At 48.4% G+C, this 20,508-nt stretch overlaps 1 protein-coding gene across 1 annotated transcript in view; it reads left to right on the top strand.

The window, feature by feature from the left end:
• The first annotated feature begins 2,025 nt into the window (after window positions 1-2,025).
• The window catches only part of PACS2 (phosphofurin acidic cluster sorting protein 2), a 38,640-nt gene continuing 20,157 nt past the window's right edge, over window positions 2,026-20,508 (top strand). The window contains exons 1-12 of the mRNA XM_026043795.1: window positions 2,026-2,080; window positions 5,897-5,986; window positions 7,777-7,902; window positions 9,842-10,004; window positions 11,152-11,225; window positions 12,232-12,288; window positions 14,579-14,638; window positions 15,986-16,143; window positions 17,885-17,975; window positions 18,898-18,975; window positions 19,269-19,390; window positions 20,200-20,335. Coding sequence (XP_025899580.1) covers window positions 2,075-2,080; window positions 5,897-5,986; window positions 7,777-7,902; window positions 9,842-10,004; window positions 11,152-11,225; window positions 12,232-12,288; window positions 14,579-14,638; window positions 15,986-16,143; window positions 17,885-17,975; window positions 18,898-18,975; window positions 19,269-19,390; window positions 20,200-20,335 — 1,161 coding nt within the window. The 5' untranslated portion in view covers window positions 2,026-2,074. The remainder of the gene's footprint in view (window positions 2,081-5,896; window positions 5,987-7,776; window positions 7,903-9,841; window positions 10,005-11,151; window positions 11,226-12,231; window positions 12,289-14,578; window positions 14,639-15,985; window positions 16,144-17,884; window positions 17,976-18,897; window positions 18,976-19,268; window positions 19,391-20,199; window positions 20,336-20,508) is intronic.

Raw genomic sequence — 20,508 nt, forward strand, 5'->3', positions numbered from 1 at the left:
CGGTGACAAATCTTGACATACTTGTTCCTGGAAATGTTTTGGGGCCAATTGCCTTTCCGTAACACTTAACAAAGATACAGGACAATCTAGGCTAAAGATGTATGAAGGGAGGTGCTGCTCTTGCCAGAGATGGTGATGGCAGGGATTGAAACCTGCATCCTTGCCATGGATGTGGGCAGTTTGGGATGCCCGTGCCTGGCAGCGCAGGTACCCAGCTGGCTGTGGATGCAGTGACATGCTTGCAATTTATCTATTTTTAAAGCTGCTGGAGCAAAGCACAGCTCCTTTCAGCTGTGCGATCTTGAGCTTGCTTGAATTTGTAACTTACAGAGTTAGGCCTGGAAGAATAGGGAGCATATTGGGGAGTAAGACTGATTTGGGGGGCTGTAAACAGTCATAGTGTCTGTTTTTTTTTTCTTTCCTTTTCTTTTGTTTCTCTTGCTGGAGAATATAAACATTTCATTGTTGGGTGAAGTGCCTTTTAGTACCAGCAGGCCAGCCATGGGCTTAAAGCACTTGTATCCCATGTCTTTTTCTTTTATTAAAAAAAGTGATCAGAAAAACAAAAGCAGTGAAGGAGGCTTTTCATGTTGTTCAGTTTTTGTCTTTTCCTCTCCGAAGCAGCCCGCGCTCTGCAGGGCTCCGTGCAGGCCCGCACTGAAAGGAGCGGGAGGACATGGCCGTTCCTGGGGACACCTCCCTGTCGGGCAGGCTGGGCCGCACAGACAAGGCGCTTTGTCCCGGCCGGGTGCCGAGGACAAAGCGAGCGCCTTGTTCCACCTCCGCGCCGCCACCTGCCCGCGGCGGCCGCGCTGTGGCGAGCGCGGCGCCGTTGCCCCACAGCCGGCACAACAAGCGGCATGGCCGCCCGCTCGCCCCGGCGGCGACGGGGCCGCGGGCCCTTGGGTGGCGCAGGTGGAGGAGAGCGCAAGCGGGCTGGCTGGAGGAGGCGCTGGAGCGAAGCGGCCCGCTCGCCTGGCTCTGTGCAGCCCTCGCGCGCTGTGTGTGGGAGCCAGAGCTCAGGCGGGCTGCCGCCGGAGCGGCCTGGCCAAGGCTGCGTGTCTCTGTCGTGGGGCCCGCGCCAAGGCCCCTGGCCAGTGCCATGGGTGCTCTCTGCTCTTGGGAGCCCACCCAGCCACTTCTCCTGGCTGAGCTACCCCTGCCTCGGGCTTCCTCCTCCCTGCGGTTCGTTTTCTAAGCATGGCCTCCTAACGGCACCAGCCCGGGGTAGCTCTTCTGTGCAAGACAGTCGTTGTCTCAGCTCCAGCTGCACCTACTGCAGTCATCCTCCCCTTCCAAGGTGCTATGTTGTGAGGCAGAGGTGACACGGAAACAGCTCCAGCAGCACAAAGTGCCTTTGCCTGGGCGAAGAATGGGATTTACACACACGTGTGGCATGCAGACCCGGGGCCACAGGGCACCGCAGAGGCCAGGCTCTCCTTTTTCTCCCACTTTTTGTAGGAGATGGAGTCACTTGTTAACGCTTGTGTTTAGGGGCAGGGAGGGGAGCGTGTGACTTGACAAAGATCCTCCCAAAGATGGATCTTTGGGAGTTGGCATCCAAAACTGAATAAGCTAGCAAGCTTGAGAAGCTCTGCAGAGGAATTTATAATTGGCCTGACTTGGGCTTGACCCTGGGATTTTTTTTTTCTGGAATTTAATTCCTCTGACCGTAAAGCTTTTGCTCTGATTCCAAGCAAGGATTCCCAGGCCTTTGGAAACCCGTGCTGTGAGCTGCTCCCATGTGGCCAGGGATCCATATCAAACAGCAATGTCTACCCACTGTCCATGTCCTTGTGGGTTGGAAAGTTCACTCTGGAAAGCCTGGGAAACCCCAGATATTTCTGCTGTCTTTATTTCTATATTTGTGTGTGGCTTGCAGCTGGAGTCACTTCTCCCTCAATCTGAGATACTGCTCTGTGGGAAAGGTGTTTGGAGCATTTCCTTTTTCAGGCATGAATATAACTGTTTCTCTTCTGTTCCTGTTTGCAGGTTGTGCAGCTTGACACTGAAGAAACTGGTTGTCTTAAAGGAATTGGATAAGGAGCTTATTTCTGTGGTCATTGCTGTCAAAATGCAGGTAATTACTGCCTAGTTTTTAAGAATTAAATGTGTTGCCTGGGTGAAAATACTGGCAGATATGTGAGCTAAGCTTCTCCCTGTGAGGGTCCATTGCCACCACAGGCTGTTTCCCAAATACATCAGGGTATTCAGGATAAGGAGACAGTCTTTTGTTGTCTTTCTCCCATGCTCCTCCTGAATTTCCCTGTTGCAAGCAAAGCATTCTGCACACTGAGGGCTCATTGTGAGCTTGTCTGAATGTAAAGATGTGTTATATATCGTATGGTGTCAGCAGTTCTTTCCAGGCCGAACTTAAGGCTGAATCTCCAACATGCTTCAGCTTTAGGACATAACATCTTTGGTCACTTGGTCCTGGTTTGGGAGGAGCCTGGTTTGGGCTTCCTGTCATTGATGGGCTTCTGTGGCTGTTTTTTCAGGGGCAGCTGTAATGTCAGGAATCACAGTCACTTTGTAGCTAGGCGCTTGTAGGGAGTTTGTAGGGCACCTGCACATACTGCTTTGTTTCCCTAACATATTATTGTCCTAGGTAAATAACATAGCACAGATTTGTGCCATTTAATTCTGTGTCTACGTATAGGTCACACTGTCTGGAGGCACGTTGGGGAGGAGGGGGCTCAGTCCTGCTGTGCCTCAGTGTCGGTCTGGCTCAAGTGCTCCCACCACTGGAAATGCCACAGCACCGACTGAAAACCTCACAGACCTCTAGGTAGAAAAGCACAATTAATCATGCTGAAAGGCTGCTGCTTTTCAATAAAAAGCCAGACAAACCCCTGCAGAGATCTGGTTGTGTTAAAGCACACAGAATCTAGCATGGAAGCTGAAATGGTCACGGGTGTATAATGCAAAACCAAGCAGCTGGGGTTTCAAACAACATCTCTCATCTCCGAGCAGCCCGGCCAGTATAAAAGTGTGTAGCTCTGTGTTTAAGACCAATGAACCAACCTACCCAGTAGCTGTAGTTTGGAGAATACCACTTAGTTTCAAATGTCTGTGCTGCAGTTCCCTCCTCTTCTTCCCCTGTGAAATTTGCAGTCCCCTGAGGGTTTTGGTAGCATGAGGCCAGTGATTGTGGGTCTGGGACTTTCCTGGAGCGGGATGACTTTGTCCCCAAGACTATGGTCTGGAATGTCAGGAGATGCTTTCTTTGCAAGGGAAAGCAAAAGTGGAGCGATGCCTGGCCTTGCTCTTGCTCCCTGAGCATCATCAGAGCACAGGCAATGGGGACTGCAGCTCCTGCCTTTGCTTGTGGCTGCCCTTGCTCTGTGAGGAGGAATAAGGGATTGCTTCCCCTTTGGTGAGCTTGAGAGGCAGGGTGTGGGGGCTGAGGGAAGTGGGCAGCACAAGGAATGCAGAAGGCTCACATGTGTACAGCAGGGAGCAGAAAGGTAGGGAATACGCTCGCAGAACTGCATTCTGTGGGGTCTCTGAAGATGCACAGCTGTGGGCTTTCAGGTTGTCAGAATATTGCTTATCAAAGCTGAAAGCCTTCCATATGTTTGTACTCCCGACTGTAAAAGCCTGAGGCTTGTCACTGATGGAGTGGGTCAGACCTGGGTTGGAGAGCCTAGTACTTCTGCTAGAGCAAAATATTCTGCCCCGGTCAAGGTTACTGCTGGCTGTTTACACCTTCTCTGTGTGAAAAGGTCAGAAATGCTGCCTCAGATCTGCACGCTCAAAGAGAGGTTTAGCAGTTGGGAGGGTTAGGCCTATTTCACAGTTAGGTCTATTTTGGATGCTGTCCTGATCTGCCTCGCTGCAGTGACTCCGGCACTGGAGCAGGTCACCGCAGTCCCCCCTGCTGCAGGGCAGTGCTGTTATTCCTGAGCAAGTGGGAGCAAAAGGGCTCACCCTGCATTGTTTGGGAAGTTTGGGGTGCTCGGCCACAGCTCGGGTGCCTGCACCCTTCTTCCTTTGCCCTTGATGCTCCTACAGCTGATTACAGGATGCCCACCGTGGCTGTGATCCCATCCTCACCCCTATTTCCTTGGGATGATGCTCTTTAAAAATGGGTCAGTAGCAACTCTGGGAAGAGACACAGGGTGATATGAAACTCCCCCTGATTAAAAGGTTTGAATGCAGAACTTCTGTGCTTGCAGTTATTGCTGCAGTGCTGACAGGCTCTTTCAGGATCACCAAATTCGCCAGTGCTCACGTTTCTGACATGGCTGCTTTGACACTGGTGATACTGGATTGTCAAATAGATGATCCCTGTTGAATGACTGACTCTCTTTTTTTCTTTTTTAATGGGGAATTGCAAGAGAGAGGTGTCTGTCACTGGAGCCTTTCCAGAGGGGCTGACTGGATTCAGATCTAATGAGCTCATGTTACCTGCGTTCCCATGTCTCCTTGCAGCCTCCTGAACAGCGATCTTCAAAGAGTTGTCAACTGCATTTCATGAGCCAGTGCTCTATTTATTTGCAATAACTTTTTAAAAAGCAGCTATATTTGGTCTTCCAGTGGATTTTGTGTTGCATAACAAGAAAAGCAACATTGCCACTGCTAGGAGCTCTGCACCAAGGCAACGGAGATGCTGCTGCCCCTGGCAAGGCTTGCTCTTCCACGTGCTTTTTGGGACGTGGAGAGGCCTTTGTGTGCTCTCCCTGCTCTGCTCGGCTGTGTTCCGATCTCCAGTTTTCCACATGCTCCTTTTTTGGGGGAAGCGACAGTTCTTCTGGGAGAATGGCCTATGTAGATATAGCAGATCTGCAGTCTCAGCAGAATATTGAGCCAGAGACCTCTGAAACTTGCCACTGTGTTTGAACAGCCCACAAGTGCTTGCTAGGCAGCACTTGGTCTCGTGCTTGCCTGCTAGCTTTCCCTGAAAAATTCTCCATTATGTGAAATCAAATGCTTATACAGCAAATAGTCCAGTAACTTGGTTAGTATATAGCAGTGCAAACACAGTATTGATTTGGAGCTGTCCTGCAATCCCATCAGCTTTCCAGACTGCTGCAATGCCTACTGTTTTCTTTCACCATCTCCACCACCCTTTTTTTTTTTTTTTTTTTTACCATCCCAATTATTTGGAGTTATTAGGATGTTTAAAATTTCCACCTTTTCCTGAGCTGGGGGAGCCCATTAAAACAAAGAAAAAAAAAAAAAAAGTCCTTCATAGTTAACCCCAGGGATGTAAATGTGACACTGCAGCCTCTCAGCCCCGCAGGTGAAGAGCTTGGTAGGTACTGGCTACAATCATAAAATGACTTTTAAAACAAGACTTTAACTTGGGGGATGGGGACTGACTCATAGCTTTTGAATGCTGGGGTTTGGCAGAACAAAAGCTGCTTTGTTGCAGTTAGGGACAGTAAATATGCCCAAATCTTCATTAGTCAAATATCTCCCTTTCATCTCATTAATATTTCACACAAGTGCAAGGTTGGATCTGTCTCTTCATTTTCTCTGTGCTAGTCCCTGAAAACACTTCCCAGCTTTGAATAAGCAGGGCTGGGGTGAGACCTTGGGCCAGGGCTACCTCCGTTTCAGCCTAGCGTTCCTGCCCGGTGCCCCATCCAGGGCACCTCTGCAAGGTGGACTCCACTGATGAGGCCCTGGCAATGCCCACGGGTCAAAGCCCACTCCTTTCAGCTCTCAAAACCTTCTATTTGCAAGAGCTGCTGCCTTTATCTCTCTTTTTCTGGGACAAGGTAGATTGTGCAGCCCAGAGGCAGCTCAGGTGGTGCGATGGTATCAGGGAGGGCAGGACTCGCGGTAGCGGGGGCTGCCCTGTCCCGCTGCTGGAGGAGCTGCCGTGGGGCTGGGCTGTGCCCGGGGTGGGTGCCGGGAGATTCACCCGCTGTGTTTGATCTCTGAGCAGGGCTCCAAGCGCATCCTGAGGTCCCACGAGATTGTGTTGCCCCCGAGCGGACACGTGGAGACGGAGCTTGCGCTGACCTTCTCGCTGCAGGTAACGCACTGGTGGTTGGGGCGGCTGCTTTTCCGTGAGCAGAGCTGCTTTGTGGGTCCCACGGGAACATCCTTCTTTGCCCCTCCTCACGTTGTGGCCTTGGCAGACCCAAAGGCTTTTTTTTGACTTCTGTTGCCATTCTTAAGAGTGAGCACTGGAGACAGGCGGCTGTGGAGAATAGCATGGAAGATCAGGCTGATAGGAATGTAGTTTTGGAGATGAGACAGGAGAACCTCTGATCTGGAATTGCCTGGGAAGGCACTATTCTGGGAAGCAGAGTCTCCTCTTGACTCCAGAGGTATAGGAAAAGCTGGGGCCTGGAACAACTATGTTTTATTGGCTCCTCTCTTTCCTGGGATAACCATTTTCTTGGCTCCTTTCTTTTCTGGTTCATGCTGCCCTCGGTGCTACCTCGTGAGCAGGGAAGCCTCCAGAAGAGGAGCGTGAGAAGCGAGCAGGGTTAACACAGAGAGGTGCTGTTGGTCTCTGGCTGCAGGAAGGATTTAGGGCTCTTGGATTGCAGTGAGGCCTGGGAAGCCTTCCTGAAATGGCACAGCAGGACTTCTATGACAGTGTTTATTGTTTCCTAATTGGATGGTGTCTGGAAGCTGTTCTAGCTAGTAATGGTGGCTGAAGCCAGATACAGCCTGAGCAGGGCCCGGGGTACAGCAGGCGGCAGAGCCCGAGTGCATGCACATTTCAGACTGCTCCCTGCCCTCGCCGTGCACGCAGGGTGCTGCAGGTCTGCCTTTGCAGCCTCCTGTGTCCTCAGTCACCTCCTTCTGTGCTGTTCCTCCTCTGCAAAACTCTCGTCCCTCGCCAAGAGCCTTTCCTTGTCAGCATTGTGCAGCCTCTGTGTCTGGCAGGCCTTGGCTCCAGCAGAAGGGACGCTTTCTTGTGGCTCTGTTACACAACCAGGGTAGTGATGGGTGTGATCCTGTCTCACCTTGCTAGCTTGGGCTAAGCCTTGCTTGCAGGTGAGCTGGCATCATCCTGGCTCCTAGCACAGCTGTGCTTTTCCATAGCCCTTCCTGCATAAAGTGAAATTCTCCAGACATTCCAAGCACAGCATTGTGTCTCTGTGGTGTGTTAGTTCACGTGCTTGTTCTAATAAACCTTTCCAGATGGAAGGGATTATGTCACTGAGGCTTCAGAAAGAACTTCTCTAGCTGCTCTGGTGTGTGTGTGCTGGCCCCGTGTTTGCTCAACTCGAAGCCTGCTGCTTTCTCTGAAAGTTTTGACTTCAAATGTTTTGAGCTGGACTGTTTTCCTCTCCCATCTGTGCCCTGGGCTGGCAATTACTGAGAAGTTTGGGGTTGAAACTGTGCTGCAGAGCTGATAACCTGGGGCTGGAGTTAAAAATAGCTTGTCTGTGCAGTGGGAACAACTCTGCTTTTTCTCCAGAGGCCCTTGTGCTTCCGGGGGCAGCTGTGTGGTCTGGTTGTCTCTGTGACCCTGGGGATTTTTTTATCATCTCTGTGAATGTTCATCAGAGGTGGCCAGGAAACACACCTCTGGTGCAAGTGTGCACATGTATGGCCTGAGCCTGCAAGTTTAATCCCTGAAAACTCTAGCTGTTGCAACTGAGCTGGCCTGGGACCAAGTGTGACTGGAGCTGTGGTTTGTGGCCTGTGCTGCAGCAACCTGCTCGGGCCCAAATGCTGATTTGGCTCTAGGTGCCTCTAAAAGTCCTGTGCAGGAACCTCTAGGGACGTGGTTTACATGCAAACTGGGCAGCTGACAGGTAACCTCAAGGGACACAAACCTCCCCGTTGTGTTTGCCTCCTCAGTACCCTCACTTCCTGAAGAGAGAAGGCAACAAGCTTCAGATCATGCTGCAGCGGCGGAAGCGCTACAAGAACCGGACGATCCTGGGCTACAAGACCCTGGCTGTGGGCTCCATCAACATGGCTGAGGTGAGCAGCCTTGCTGCGTCTCTCTTCTCAAGGGTGGACACTTCTCCGTTCTCTTTGCATTAAACCCAACACTGCCATTTTCCTCATTAAGAAGCACCTGCATGGATTGCATTTATCTGTCTAAGAAATTGTAGACAGGGCTCACAGAGTAAGATTTTAAACAGGTTTTAGCACCAAGTAATAATATTGTGAATTTTCTGGATAGTATCTGGAGAACAAAAAAAAAAATCACAAGGTTGACTTATTATGTTGTGAGGTTTTCTTTTAAGATTAGGGGAATTGGTATTCAGGACACTTAAGCATGATGTTAAAAAATGCTAAATATTCTTGAGTGCCATATTTTGGGGAAAAGACACCGCAATGTGTAGTGTTTGGTTCAGTTCAGCTAACACGTGCACTCATCTCAGGTTAGTCTTAAATGTAGAGTATCTTATTTCAGAAGCCTAAAGCAAGATCATTAGGGTCACTAGGGCAAATGTTCAAATGCTAAGGAAATACTAGGGTTAAAGCAGCTGCGTTAGGGTTTTTTATCAAATACCCTCTGCCATTTTGCTTGAAACCCCTTTTGCTGTTCTCATTTCATGGCTATTCGTGGCAATGTAGTGGGGTGCTGCTCATGAGAGGTAAATGATAAAATCTGCAGATTTGCAGTTAGAATTAATGGTGGAATTGAGTGTGGGTGAATTATGCACTAAAGCCTTCTGGAGAGCTTAGCTCTGTGCTTTGTTATTTCACGCCTTGTTTAATCTGTGCTCTGGGTCCTTTTAAACATTTAGCAAGGGCTTAGCAGTAGCAAGCTTGGTTTAACACCAACCTTTTTCATCAGGCTTTATTCTGTCAACAAATTGGTTCCATCCAGAATAAGTTCATGCTATGTTGTGCTGAGCTATTACTGTATTAATTATAAAGAGCGCTCATTTGTGAGTTAAGCTTCCCTTAAACTTGGGTTAAATGGGGAATTCTCCTTTTGAATTGGCTAAATACTGATTTATGGTGTTGCAGCTGATATTTTTGCTGTACTATATTTGGTTTGTCTAAGAGCTAGAAATTAAATACTGCAGTAAGGCAGAAAGTGTGTGGTCTTGTTAATTAGAGCCATCAGGGAACTTCCAAGTATTGGGCATTTGCTGCTGGAGGGTAGCATGTGGTTTTCCTCATGTCTTTTTTGTAATGTCAGCCATCTGAAGCTTGATAGTTATAGAATTTCGAAGGTTCGTTTTTCTTTTCCAGCTCATCTGGAATACTTTTGAAATTGAGAACTTGGGGTAAACAAATCTTGTGTCCTTTCCTAAACCCCTTCACCCCTTTGCAGCTTACAGTATGATGACCCCTAAACTGTACTGACACATTTTAAAAAGAAAAAAAAGACAAAATAAAACAATAACGTTGTGGTTGAAGCAAAACCCTGGAAGGCTATTGGAGATGTGAGTATGTGCAGAGTTTAAGAGCAGCAGGACATATGTTCTTCATCAGGCAAGGTCCTTTTAAAGCCCTGTGAGGAGCTCACAAAGCAGTGTGTGGTAGCAAGCTGAGGGGTGGGCAAGCTGAGCGGGAAGGGGCTTCTGGCCCTGGGCTGGGGCAGGAGGAAAACCTGGGCAGTCAGTTCTGGGGGAAAGTCCTGCTGTGAGCATTCAAATAGGTGCTTGGTAAGCAAATACATAGTAATGAGGTAGTCAGATGCTGTGCTTGAAGGATGAGCTATTCATGTGAAGAGCTCAAGGTTTTTCCTTTCCTTCTATCACTTAATAGTCAAATAAAATCTCGACTAACATAACATATTGCCTGCAAGTGCTCCCTGTAGTTGCAGAGTGTTGGCTTTCTTCCATACTTAGAAATCTGGAGTAAGCAATTAACATAAATAGTTCTTGTAATATGCAAATGATGTAAGCTTAAACCTATTTAAATGCAGGCATTGCTTTCACTGCTTTGTTTGTCGCAGGTCATGCAGCACCCAACAGAAGGTGGCCAAGTCCTGAGCCTCTTCAGCAACATCAAAGAAGCTGCAGTGAAGGTAGCAGAGATCTGGATCTTCTCTTTGTCAAGTCAGCCAATTGACCACGAAGACAGCACTATGCAGGCCAGCCAGAAAATCAAGTCTACAGGTGAGGGTACAACCACATGCTCTGAGGACTAGTGTTTGTGGCTGCTGGAGTTAAATCCCATCCACACCACTTTTTTTCTGGGACAAATGAGGATCAGTTTGCACAGGTTCTGTACCTGTAACTGATTAATACAAAGAAAATCATTTTTGCAAGCTTGCTGCTATGGAAACAGGGAGTGTGACGGGGTTGGAGCTAGAGTTGTCAAAGCTTCTTCTGCATATTGCACCAGGTCTGAGCAGCCATGCAGCAAGAGTCACCTATGTTCGAGTGAACAGGTCAGCTCATGTGAAAGCCCCAAGGAAGTCAAAGGTATTTGGGAGGCAAAGGTGCAGGTCAAGAAGGATAATACCGTCCCTGAGGTAAATGGTTTCAGATGACTGATGATCTTCCAGCTTCACTGGCAGGTTGAGAGCCTGTAGATTCTCATCTGGCTGAAACTACTGTATTCAGGAAATTTGCATTTAAATTGTTCTTCCAACTTTTTTTCATTTGGGTGTTCTATGCTAAATGTTGTTAACTTGTGTATGACCTACCTACCTGCCATGTTTAGCTGTGGAGGATGATCTGTTTTAGCAGCGTAAGTCCAGTGTTGTGCCCTACGTAGGGAAGTCACTGCGTTTCCACCCACAATGATCTTCCACCTTCTGTGTGGCTGTTCTGCCAGAAGAACGATGTGTTGAGGGCAATGCCTGTGGATTGCTGCAGGAGTTAGGGGAAGAGCTCTGAAGCCAGGCAGCTCCCCTGATGTATCATTTCAGTAAAGAGTTTAGACTCTCCTGTCCTGTTTTGCTGCTTTGAGCCAATTGTGTCCTTGTAAGCTAGGGGAAAAAGAGTTCCTTCCCTGATGAAGAAACCTCTGTACTTCCTGCTGTCAGGTGGTTCTTTTCAAGGTAAAAGGAGCTGCTTTTCTGAGGAGTCTTATCTGTCTACTGGCCTTTTATTCCTATTAGATATTTTCTTCCTTGTTTCTCATCTCCAGGAGCTTCCCATCCCACTGGTTCTAGCATAGTTAGAAGATGAACTAGAAAGCTGTGTTCCTTTTCTTAGTTTGTGACTGTGAGTTGGACTTCTGTCCTTCTGAGAGGAGGCTGTCTCCTCACCTTAAAGGAGTTTCACAAGATCTCTCTCCTCTTTCCTTCCCTTTCAGACAACTATTCCGAGGAGGAGTACGAGAGCTTCTCTTCTGAGCAGGAGGCCAGTGATGATGCCGTACAGGGCCAGGTACTGTTTAGGGCATGGCTCCTTCCTGCGAGGGCTTCAGCAGAGAACCTGCACTCTGCTTGTGTCTGAAACTAAGGCTGGTTGCTCTCAGTTTGAGACTGTCACCAGATGTTTGGCTGCAGCAGCAGGAGGAGAACAGGGATGCACAGCAACCCACATCACCCTGTTGTGATTTACTTGATCATGTGTTTGGGCACGAGCTGCTTTAACACTAAAACATCAGCATCCCTGTGCAATTCCTGTGCTTCATGCTTGAGGCATTTGTTACTCACCCCTGTAAGCATTTGTTGGTCACCTCTGTAATGCTGATTGGATTCGAAGACCCAACTAGATCCCTGGCTGTAATTAAAGGGCCATTGGGGTCTGACTCAGACTTGTAGTTGTTAACCCCTTCTGCAAAGTGGCTCCTTGCTGAGAACCCCACAGGGTAGGTCTGAGTTGTCTTATTCGCCTCTAGGTTCTGGCATCACCTGCCTTTTATCACCTGGAGGTGAGAGAGAACTGAAATGTGGGGCCGTGACTCTCATTGTTCCTTGGATGTAGAACTGGGGCTGCTCCACTTCTCCAAGCTGTTTTTCCTGGCTCTCTGCAGTTCTAGTTCACTTTTCTTTTCCTTCTGCCATCATAATAGCAAATGAGTAAGGCAAATGCTGGAAGCCTGGAAGACAGTGCAACAGGTTCAATAGAGTGTGGGCAAAGTGTAGTGGCATGACCCAGCTGCCTTGTGCCTGGCTGCAGGATGGCATATTGGCCCCTGCAGGTTTAGCCTCTTGGTCCCAAATGTGCCTCTTGGTCCCAAATGAAGGTATTTCAGCCTCCCACCACGTGCTTTGCCTCTGCACCACTTCCAGGTGACATTGAAGCAAATGCTGTAAGGGGAAGTCTGCCAGGGAACTGTTTGCCTGACTTGACAGTTCCTAATATTGCATGGAAGGAAGATTTTTGTAACCTAAATGCTCATGTGTCCCGATCACAGAGGTAACCCAGGAATCCTCTTTCTGTTCAGGATTTGGATGATGATGAGTACGAGCTGGGGAAGCCCAAGAAGCAGCGGAGATCGATAGTAAGAACGACGTCCATAACCAGGGTCGGTGGAAATTAGTTCTACTAACACTGAGGGGGTTTGGCCAGGATGCCCAGTGCATGAGGGTCATGGGAGTGACTCCAGTAGACGTGAACTGGCCCAGTGGGGAGCCTGGGGGGCATGTCACAGCATGTGCCACGAGGACCTTGCAAAAGCAGCCAGATCAGGGAGTCCAGGGTTGTGTGTTCATGACGTATCAAGTGTCCTCTGGCTGCAAAATGAGGGTGCTCCAAATACCATGCAAGTGTGTGGAATTCAAGCCTGTTCAGGATCCATGGTCATGGGAGTAGCCTTGTGTGGAAGGGAGCCCTGCTGCCTGTGCTGTGCCTGGGTGAGGGCCACGTGAAGGCTTCAGAATGAAATCAAGCAGAGGGCTGGAGCTTGGCAGATGAACCTGAGATGGGGCACATGGTGCTGGGGCAATAGAAGTACATGGATTTTGAGGCTTTGACAAGCAGCATGCAGCTGCCCACCCTTCTTCAGCAGTTATGCATGTGCCTGCCAAGTTGCACATCTGTGCAGAGCACTGACTTGTGCTTGACCCTGCTCTGATGTAGCTTTCTGCTTACACAAGGTTTTATGCATGTGCATAATGATAGTAATTTAGAACCACCAAGATGGGCCACATATTTTGGGCTTACTCCTAAGTTTGGAGATTAGTACAACTCCTGCAAAGCTGTTTCTAAAATCTATGTGTCTAAAATAAACTCTCATTTGTCCTCAATCTGCCACTAAAATCCTGTGTATGAGTTAAGGGATGTTGTGGCTCCTATTGCTTGTGTCCTTGGTATTGTTTAGAGGTATCAACAACTGGCCACGGCAAAATATATCCTCTGATAATTATAAACTGAAGGTTTAATAAGAGTAGTATCTTTCTAGCCCTGACCACCAAAGTGATGCTGGATTTCCAGTGTGCAGAATTGGTTCAAAATCAGGTACCTGGTCGTGCCAGGTCATTTAAGCTCTGCCCAGCTCCAAGCCCAACAGGCTTTCTCTCTGATATTGCTGTTGAACCATTCAGGCCAGCAAATAGCTCTTGCCACGTGTCCTTTGCTGCCACATCTTGGGTTTGCTCCTTCCACGGACTTGTGTTCATCCGAGGTGTTCAGACAGTTTTGCTTGACATCCTGAGGGATGTCAATGATCCTCCCTCCCTATCATGAGGGCATCGCTTTCGGAGTACACTGAGGATAAAAAAATAAGAGCTCTTTTGTGAGTCAGTTCAAGGCCTGGTGGATTTGTTTCACCTAAACTTTAGCTGTCTAGAAGGTGGTTGCAACTCACAAGGGTTTTAATTCAGGGGAAAAGGGCCAGTTTAGGAGGAGGAGCACAAGGTGTCTGAGTCCGAATCTTAAGGACAGTTGGGCTTGCAGGAAGAGTTCATGTAAGGGGGGAAAAAGCACTAGGCAAAATAAACAACTTCTATGATAAAGGAGAATCCTTGTGCCAGCCGTTTTCTCCTCATTCAGGGGTGCTACTTCAAATGCCCATGACCTGGCACCTCTGAGTCCTTCCTGTCCTCCTTGTCTGGAGACCGTGCATATTTTGGTTAGTGAGAGGACTGGGCAGCTCGTGGCGAATTGGAGCTGGTTTGTCCTTGGGGCAAGCAGATGAAAAGCAAATGTAGCCCTTTGGCTTGTGTTGCTTTTGACTTGGTGTCTTCTGTCTCCCAGATCTGGGGTATCGCACTCTGAAAACATGTTTATTTTAATAGGCAAATGATGAGTTCCACAATTGGATTAAGTGCCCTTTATCAAATAAGAAATAAGAGCCTGCCAGGATGAACTGCAAGCTCCTGGAAAATCAGTGTCTTGCTGGGGTTTTTTGGGGGGGTTGGGTTTTTTTTGTTTTTTTTAGACGTATCTGTGTTTTAGGCCAGTGACTGGAAAGATGTCTTTGTTAGCTTTCAAGAGGCAGAAAACTTGATTCTCAAATGCTTGCCAAAATCTTATCAGACAGCTACAGGAGACTATTTGGCAGCTAATTCTTTTTTAATATTCACCTCAAGCCCAACAGAGCCATCTGTCAGGCCAGCAGGTTTATAATGTTTGGTAGTGTGAGACCTAATTTGATGTAATGCAGGAGGGAAAGGCGTAGGGTCTGAAAGCTGATTTCAATATAAGAGCATCAGAGCCAGGTGTTTTGTCCCATTGATAATCTGGTTTGAAGCAGCAACTAAAGCATCAATGTCAGATGTGTCTGGGTTTATGTACTGGCCGAAAACAGTTCACTTGCACTTTATTTATGCAAAAGTGTCTTTAACTTGCAGCAACAAAACTTCAAGCAGAAGGTTGTGGCATTGCTGAAGCGATTTAAAGTGTCTGACGAGGTAAGTGATGTGTTTGAATGTGCTGCTGTCTGTGTGCTGTCCTCTGACTGCTTAGTGCATCTTGCTTCAGTCTTCAGGAACTGAAAGAAACTGTTTCCACCCAATTTCTTTCAATTTAGTTTCAAGTCTGCAGCAGATCTGACCTTTTCTGCAACCCTGGCCCTGCATGGAGGCGCAAGAGCCAATTGTAAAATGTCATCAACGTTTCTTAGATCTGGCTGGATCAAAACCAGATTTGCAAAACCTGTGTGCCTGTTAGTTTTGCAGACTGCTTTGAAATGATACTTGACCCTTTCAAAGACAGGGAGTCCACAATATATGCTGTTGTTGAGTTAAATCTCAGCTTGTTTGATCGTGTTACTAGAACAGCCAGACAAGACATGATAGAGAACACAGATCCACAACAAGTTCCACTGTCTGTTTAGAGCTGAGAATGAGACAGACACAGAGCTCAAGAAACCTGTGTAGCCTTAAGTATCTAATATAAAAACAGTCAACAAGTCATTTGGCTGCCAGTCCACATGCTGCTTTTGTGGCTTGTTGGAAAGAGTGAGTAACTCCTCGTGCTTCCTCACCCTTCCAAGCAGTGCTGTTAACTTTGCTGCTCTTCCCAAGCAAGCCCTGCAGAGTCAGCACTCGTAGCAGAGGTCCCAGCCAGCTCAGTTGTTGCTGTTCTAGAGCCAGCATCCAAAAAACAGGAGCTGAGCTGTGCACAGCTGCGCAGTAGGTGCCTCTCTGCTCTGTGGTGGGTGAGAAGAAGCCCATGGAAGTTGGGATGGGAGACGTCTGGTTTTCAGTTTTGTCTGTGGGTGGCAACTGATCCTTGTCCAGGTTTCCAACGCCTCCTATGGACACTTTTGTCACTTCTCTATTTCCTTGGAAATCGGATACTGAAATGATGAGGTGCCACGGCAGCTTTCTCAGTAAATGCCGCGACAGGCTATGCTGGTGGGAGTGTGGTGTCTCTGTGCTTGTGCTAAGGCAACTGGGTCTCTATAAGGCTTTGTTTAGAGAGGGGGCTGTGTGGTGATGCAATCTCCTGTTCCTGGCTTGTTCATAGGTGTGTCATCTAATAGATAAGTTCAGCTTAACCCGATGCTGACAAGCTTGAGAAATGTGTGACCCTGTAGCACACTCTTCTCATGTACTTAATGTTTCTGTTGGGCATGGTAGCCTTGCACTGGCAGCTGGATCTCGCTCCCCAGTGTGTCCTCTCCTCCCTGCTGGGTGTGCTCTGGGACCGGCAGCCCTGCCAGGCTCTGCTGCAGTCCTGAGGGAGCTCAGGTGATGTGGGATTCATTTAGCTCGGGGCTGAGCCAGCAATATCTGTTTTTATCCTGCATATAGGTTCTGGATTCAGAACAGGACCCAGCAGAGCACGTTCCAGAGGTGGAGGAGGACTTGGACCTTCTATATGACACTCTGGATATAGAAAACCCCAGTGACAGCGGGCCAGAAATGGAGGACGATGACAGTGTCTTGAGCACTCCAAAGCCAAAGTTAAAGTAAGTAGAGGGTGACTGGTGCTGTGCAGCTTGACCAAGTGCCCTTGGCGCTGTCTCTTTACTGAGAGCTGAATCCCTAGGGAGACCCCAACAGTATCAGTGTAGACTAGTTTGCTTCCCTCCCTTGCTTTTATCCTCTTTGACCCAGTGTCAGAGCCTTTGTGTGTTACCTTAACCCCAATGACTGCTCATGAACTGATGGTGTGTGGGGGGAATCCATCAGACTGCAGGCAGGTTTCTTTGTTCAACCCCATGAATGTTCTGCCCTGTTTCAGCAGGAGCAGAAACTGTTGCCAGTGTTTTGGAGGGATGGTAGGAGCAGGCAGGAAATCTGGTGCTGAGGCATGAGATGTGGCTGGACACTGCAGGGGTAGAGGGGAGGAATGGATGGGCAGAGTGGCTCAGGGTCTCAAGCAGATGCAGCACCTGGACTAGCAGCTGTGTCACATTTCTGCCCAAATGAGACTTAGAGGCCAAGCCTGTGGGAGCTGCAGTCAGGTTGTAACTGCTGTGGGGCTGCATGCTTGGGCCCAGGAGGTTACCACAGCTCTGGAACAATCAGAACCCAGCACTGCAGTAGGTCAGTACAGTATCTGCTAAATGTCAGCTAATTACCAGAAGTCACAGTGTCCTAATTAGCGTAGAGTGACCTAGTTGGGCCAGGAATCAATCTTTAGTCTGCAGCCACTTGTTTCCTATCAATGAGCTAGAAGACAGCAGAGATAGATGGGGACAGGAGTGGTAAGTGCTTAAAAGGCATTTGGCCCTTTGCTCGATGTGTTGCCACCAAGTAGGTCCTACCTTGAAAGGATTTGGAGGTAGATATGTTGGGGTAAGCAGCTGCCTGGAAGCAAGGTGAGGCTTGTAGTGCACACACTGAGAGCTCGTGTCTTCTCCCCCAGTACCACAGATGAGGAGCTAGCTGTTCTGGGGTGGGTGAATGCTGGAATAAAAATCCATTGCCTCTGCATTTGATCCCGGGGAGATGGTTTCTGGATTAACTGTGTGCAGTTCTTGCCATCACATAGTCAAAAGGATGATAGCACTCAACATTAACATGAAGCAAGGCTTCTCCTGCAGCTAGAGCCTTCAGTTCCTTAAACTGTAATTGAGTCCTGTGGCCTGCTGTGATGAGCTGCCCGTCTTTGTGGGAGCACGATCTGATTGTATGCACTGCCTTATCTTATTGAGCAGTGTGTAATTGGATCCTAGGGCTGGCAGCCAAATCCAGATGCAAGCTGGAAATAAAATCCATATTAGCACCGAAAGTCACTTATCAGCAGGAGCACAGTGTCAGTGGGGGCCAGTAATTCCACTTGGTTTGCTGTCTTTCAATCACGAGTTGAGGCCCTGTCTGGGATGGCACCCTGGTCCAGCTGTGCAAACACGGGGCTAGAATTGCACTGTGAAACTCTGCACCTGGTGCTGGGGTTGCATGGACAAATCTCCTCATGTGGGATGGACGTGCATCGGTTCAGCTGCAGGGAATGCTGCACCTCCAGCCACCCACATTTTAAGGAGTAAAAAGCTGCCTTTATAGTCAAAGTCAGGGCTAAACCACAGTCCCTGGGCTTGCTGGCCTCTCTTGCTGCACATCCTTGTGCTTGCAGAAAACACAATATTATCTGAACCCCCAGGAGTGGTAAGATACTCTGTGAACGGTCATTATTACTTCTCTGAGAATGTGTTGGACTTTTGTTGTTACTGTATTTAATACCAAGAATGTTTTTTCCTTATGCAGACCTTACTTTGAAGGATTGTCACACTCCAGCTCTCAGACAGAAATCGGTAGCATCCACAGCATCAGGAGCCAGAAAGAGCCATCAAGTCCTGTAAGTTACACTGCAAGAAGGTTATTTATCTGCAGCTAATGTAGCAACCTCAAGGTTCCTCCTACCTGTCTCCCTTTCCTTTGAAAGGGAAGGGCTCTGGCCCTATGGGGTTACCTGCTATGTTCAGCCCTGCCCTCTGCACTGTCTACAGGTATATTAGATCCCAGAAAATACAGCTTAGTTTCAGGGTGCTTTCTTGCCTCTCCTGTGTTTGTAGCACATCATTTGGCATAGTCAGTGTTAAAGGCTTGTTTTTGTTAGGCTTTAATACTGAGTGAAGGGGGTAAGTTTGTTCCCTCAGGATTGCAGCTCCTGGGAGCAGCACTAATGAGCAACAGGATCCTGCTGGGAGGGAACAAACTCTAGTCTGAGCTTTCCTGTGCTCAGAAGCTCTGGAACCAGGAGAAATCTTGCCTTGAGCAACTGTCCGTGGTCTCCCAAGCTGCTATGTCCATATGTCACTCGTGTTGCTTGTCTGTGATCGCTGCCTGGAGCAACCCTGCTCTGGTGAGGCTCCTGGCTGCTAGGAGCCACCCAGTGCTGCAGGACAAGGGGGTTTGCACAGCACCCAGGCGCTTTCCGTGTCGCAGCTGCAGGGCTTAGTGCTTGACTGCCTCTCCAGTGCTACAATGGCAGGACCTGCGCCTTGTGGATGGGTGCCAGATCTTCTCTCGGGGCACCATAACCCAGGTTTCAAATGTGAATGTTGCATTACAGTTCTGTTTGAGAGGAATCAGTTGCTGCCATGCAGTATCCTGGTCCAATGCACTCAGTTCTGATGTGAGCAGGATGCATTTCCATGCAGGCATATGCTGCCAAACTGCACAGAGCTTAAACAGAGAAGTGTCTTTGTAACAGTCTCATGCAGAGTGAGGCTGAAAACTGCTGGTGCTACACCTCCTAATGCCTTTCTCTTCTCAAGCAGGTAGAAGTGCCTGAAAAGACAAAGAGCCTTGGAACCAAACATGCAGGAGACAGTATTTCTGACACTGTCTCTTATGTAAGTTGAGAGTTAATGACCGTGAACTGCATTCTGTGCTGTGGGTCTATATGTCCCTGTAGTTGCATATGCAACAATGCATGTAGAGAATGTTAGCTGCAATATAGATGATGCTGAGATTTCTTTCCAACACCAGCTGTTAGATGTTTGTCTTTCAGCCTTTTGAAATGGGCCTGTTTTATGTGGGCTTCTGTTTAAACAGATTATCTCTTGGTTTGTGCCCTGGACAGAACCAACCTGAGCTGTGTGGTTGGGAAGCCGGGTTCCTGATTTGGTGCCATGTGTCTTTGCAGGAGTCTAACCAGCAAGCTGAGGTGCAGGAAGCTGAACTGCCCACGCCAGATGTGTTTGTTGAGAAGCTCCCACCGAGTGGGAAGATCACCAAGACGGAGTCCCTCATTATCCCATCCACCAGGTAGAGCAGTGGCACAGCACTGTGCCTGCCCCAGGGCTGCCCCGGAGGGCACGGGCAGCCTGCCAGTGTTTTGGAGGGCTGGCCCTTAGCTGAGACCCTCCTTGTGTTCAGGTACGCAAGTGAGGCCCTCTGGGCTTGAGGTACGGATCCTGGAAGCCCTGATGGGCAGCACTGCTGCAGTGTTGCTCAGGGATGATTCCTTGATCAGTCTCCTCTGTCACATCCACTCTGTGGCCAAGGAAGGTTTTTGTAGCACTGAAACCTACTGACTCAAAGATGCTGTTGCTAAATTGATATGTGATGTAGATGTTTTTGTCCTTAAAAAATAATTGCTGAGTCTAAATCCTGCTAAACTTTACGAAATAGAGGAGTGAATGTGAGCTTTGTAACTCCAACCATGTAATTTATCTAGTTATTTGCAAGCAGATTTTCTTCAGCTTTCTGTGCTGCTTTTACAACTGCAACTACAGTTCATGTGTTTGAATCCTATTTTACTTGTGCAGCAGCAGGGTAGTGTTTTATGGGTCTTAGCATTGGCTGTGGAAATCTGCCTGGGGCTCCTGAGAACATGTTTCCTAGCTTATCTGTTTTATATATTTATATATATATATGTGTGTGTGTGTGTGTATTTAAATGACTTCTCTGTTATCAGAAGCATACTTAACAGGTCTCAAGCTAGCTCAGGTGGGCGTGCACAATTTGGCAATGGTCTGCTCAATGCTGAGACTGCCCCATGTGGATGGTTGGGGATTTGGGGGGTTATTCTCGCTCAAACAAGGCAGCTCTGGAACGCGAGCACTCCTCCCTAGCAGGTCTGAAGGAAAGCAGACTGGACGTCGGGGAAGAAGCACATCTCTGAAGGAGAGGCAGCCAGTGAGACCACAGAACGAGAGAGCAAACAGTCTGGACAACGAGCGGTCTCCAGACACCCGTCACCACTTACAGGTGGGGACCGACTGATGTCTCTCCAGTCACTTGCAGTTTTTCTCAAAACTCTTTCCTGTTTCTCTTTTTTTCTGGCTCAAGTTTTGTCCCTGCTGGAGGGGAATTGGGCCCTGCAGCTCCAGAAAACAGAGATATAAATTCCCATCTGATATTATTTTCCAGATGGGTTTTGC

The sequence above is a fragment of the Nothoprocta perdicaria genome, unplaced genomic scaffold (genome assembly GCF_003342845.1).
Source record: "Nothoprocta perdicaria isolate Ctin4 unplaced genomic scaffold, notPer1 scaffold_34, whole genome shotgun sequence".
Lineage (NCBI taxonomy): Eukaryota > Metazoa > Chordata > Aves > Tinamiformes > Tinamidae > Nothoprocta > Nothoprocta perdicaria.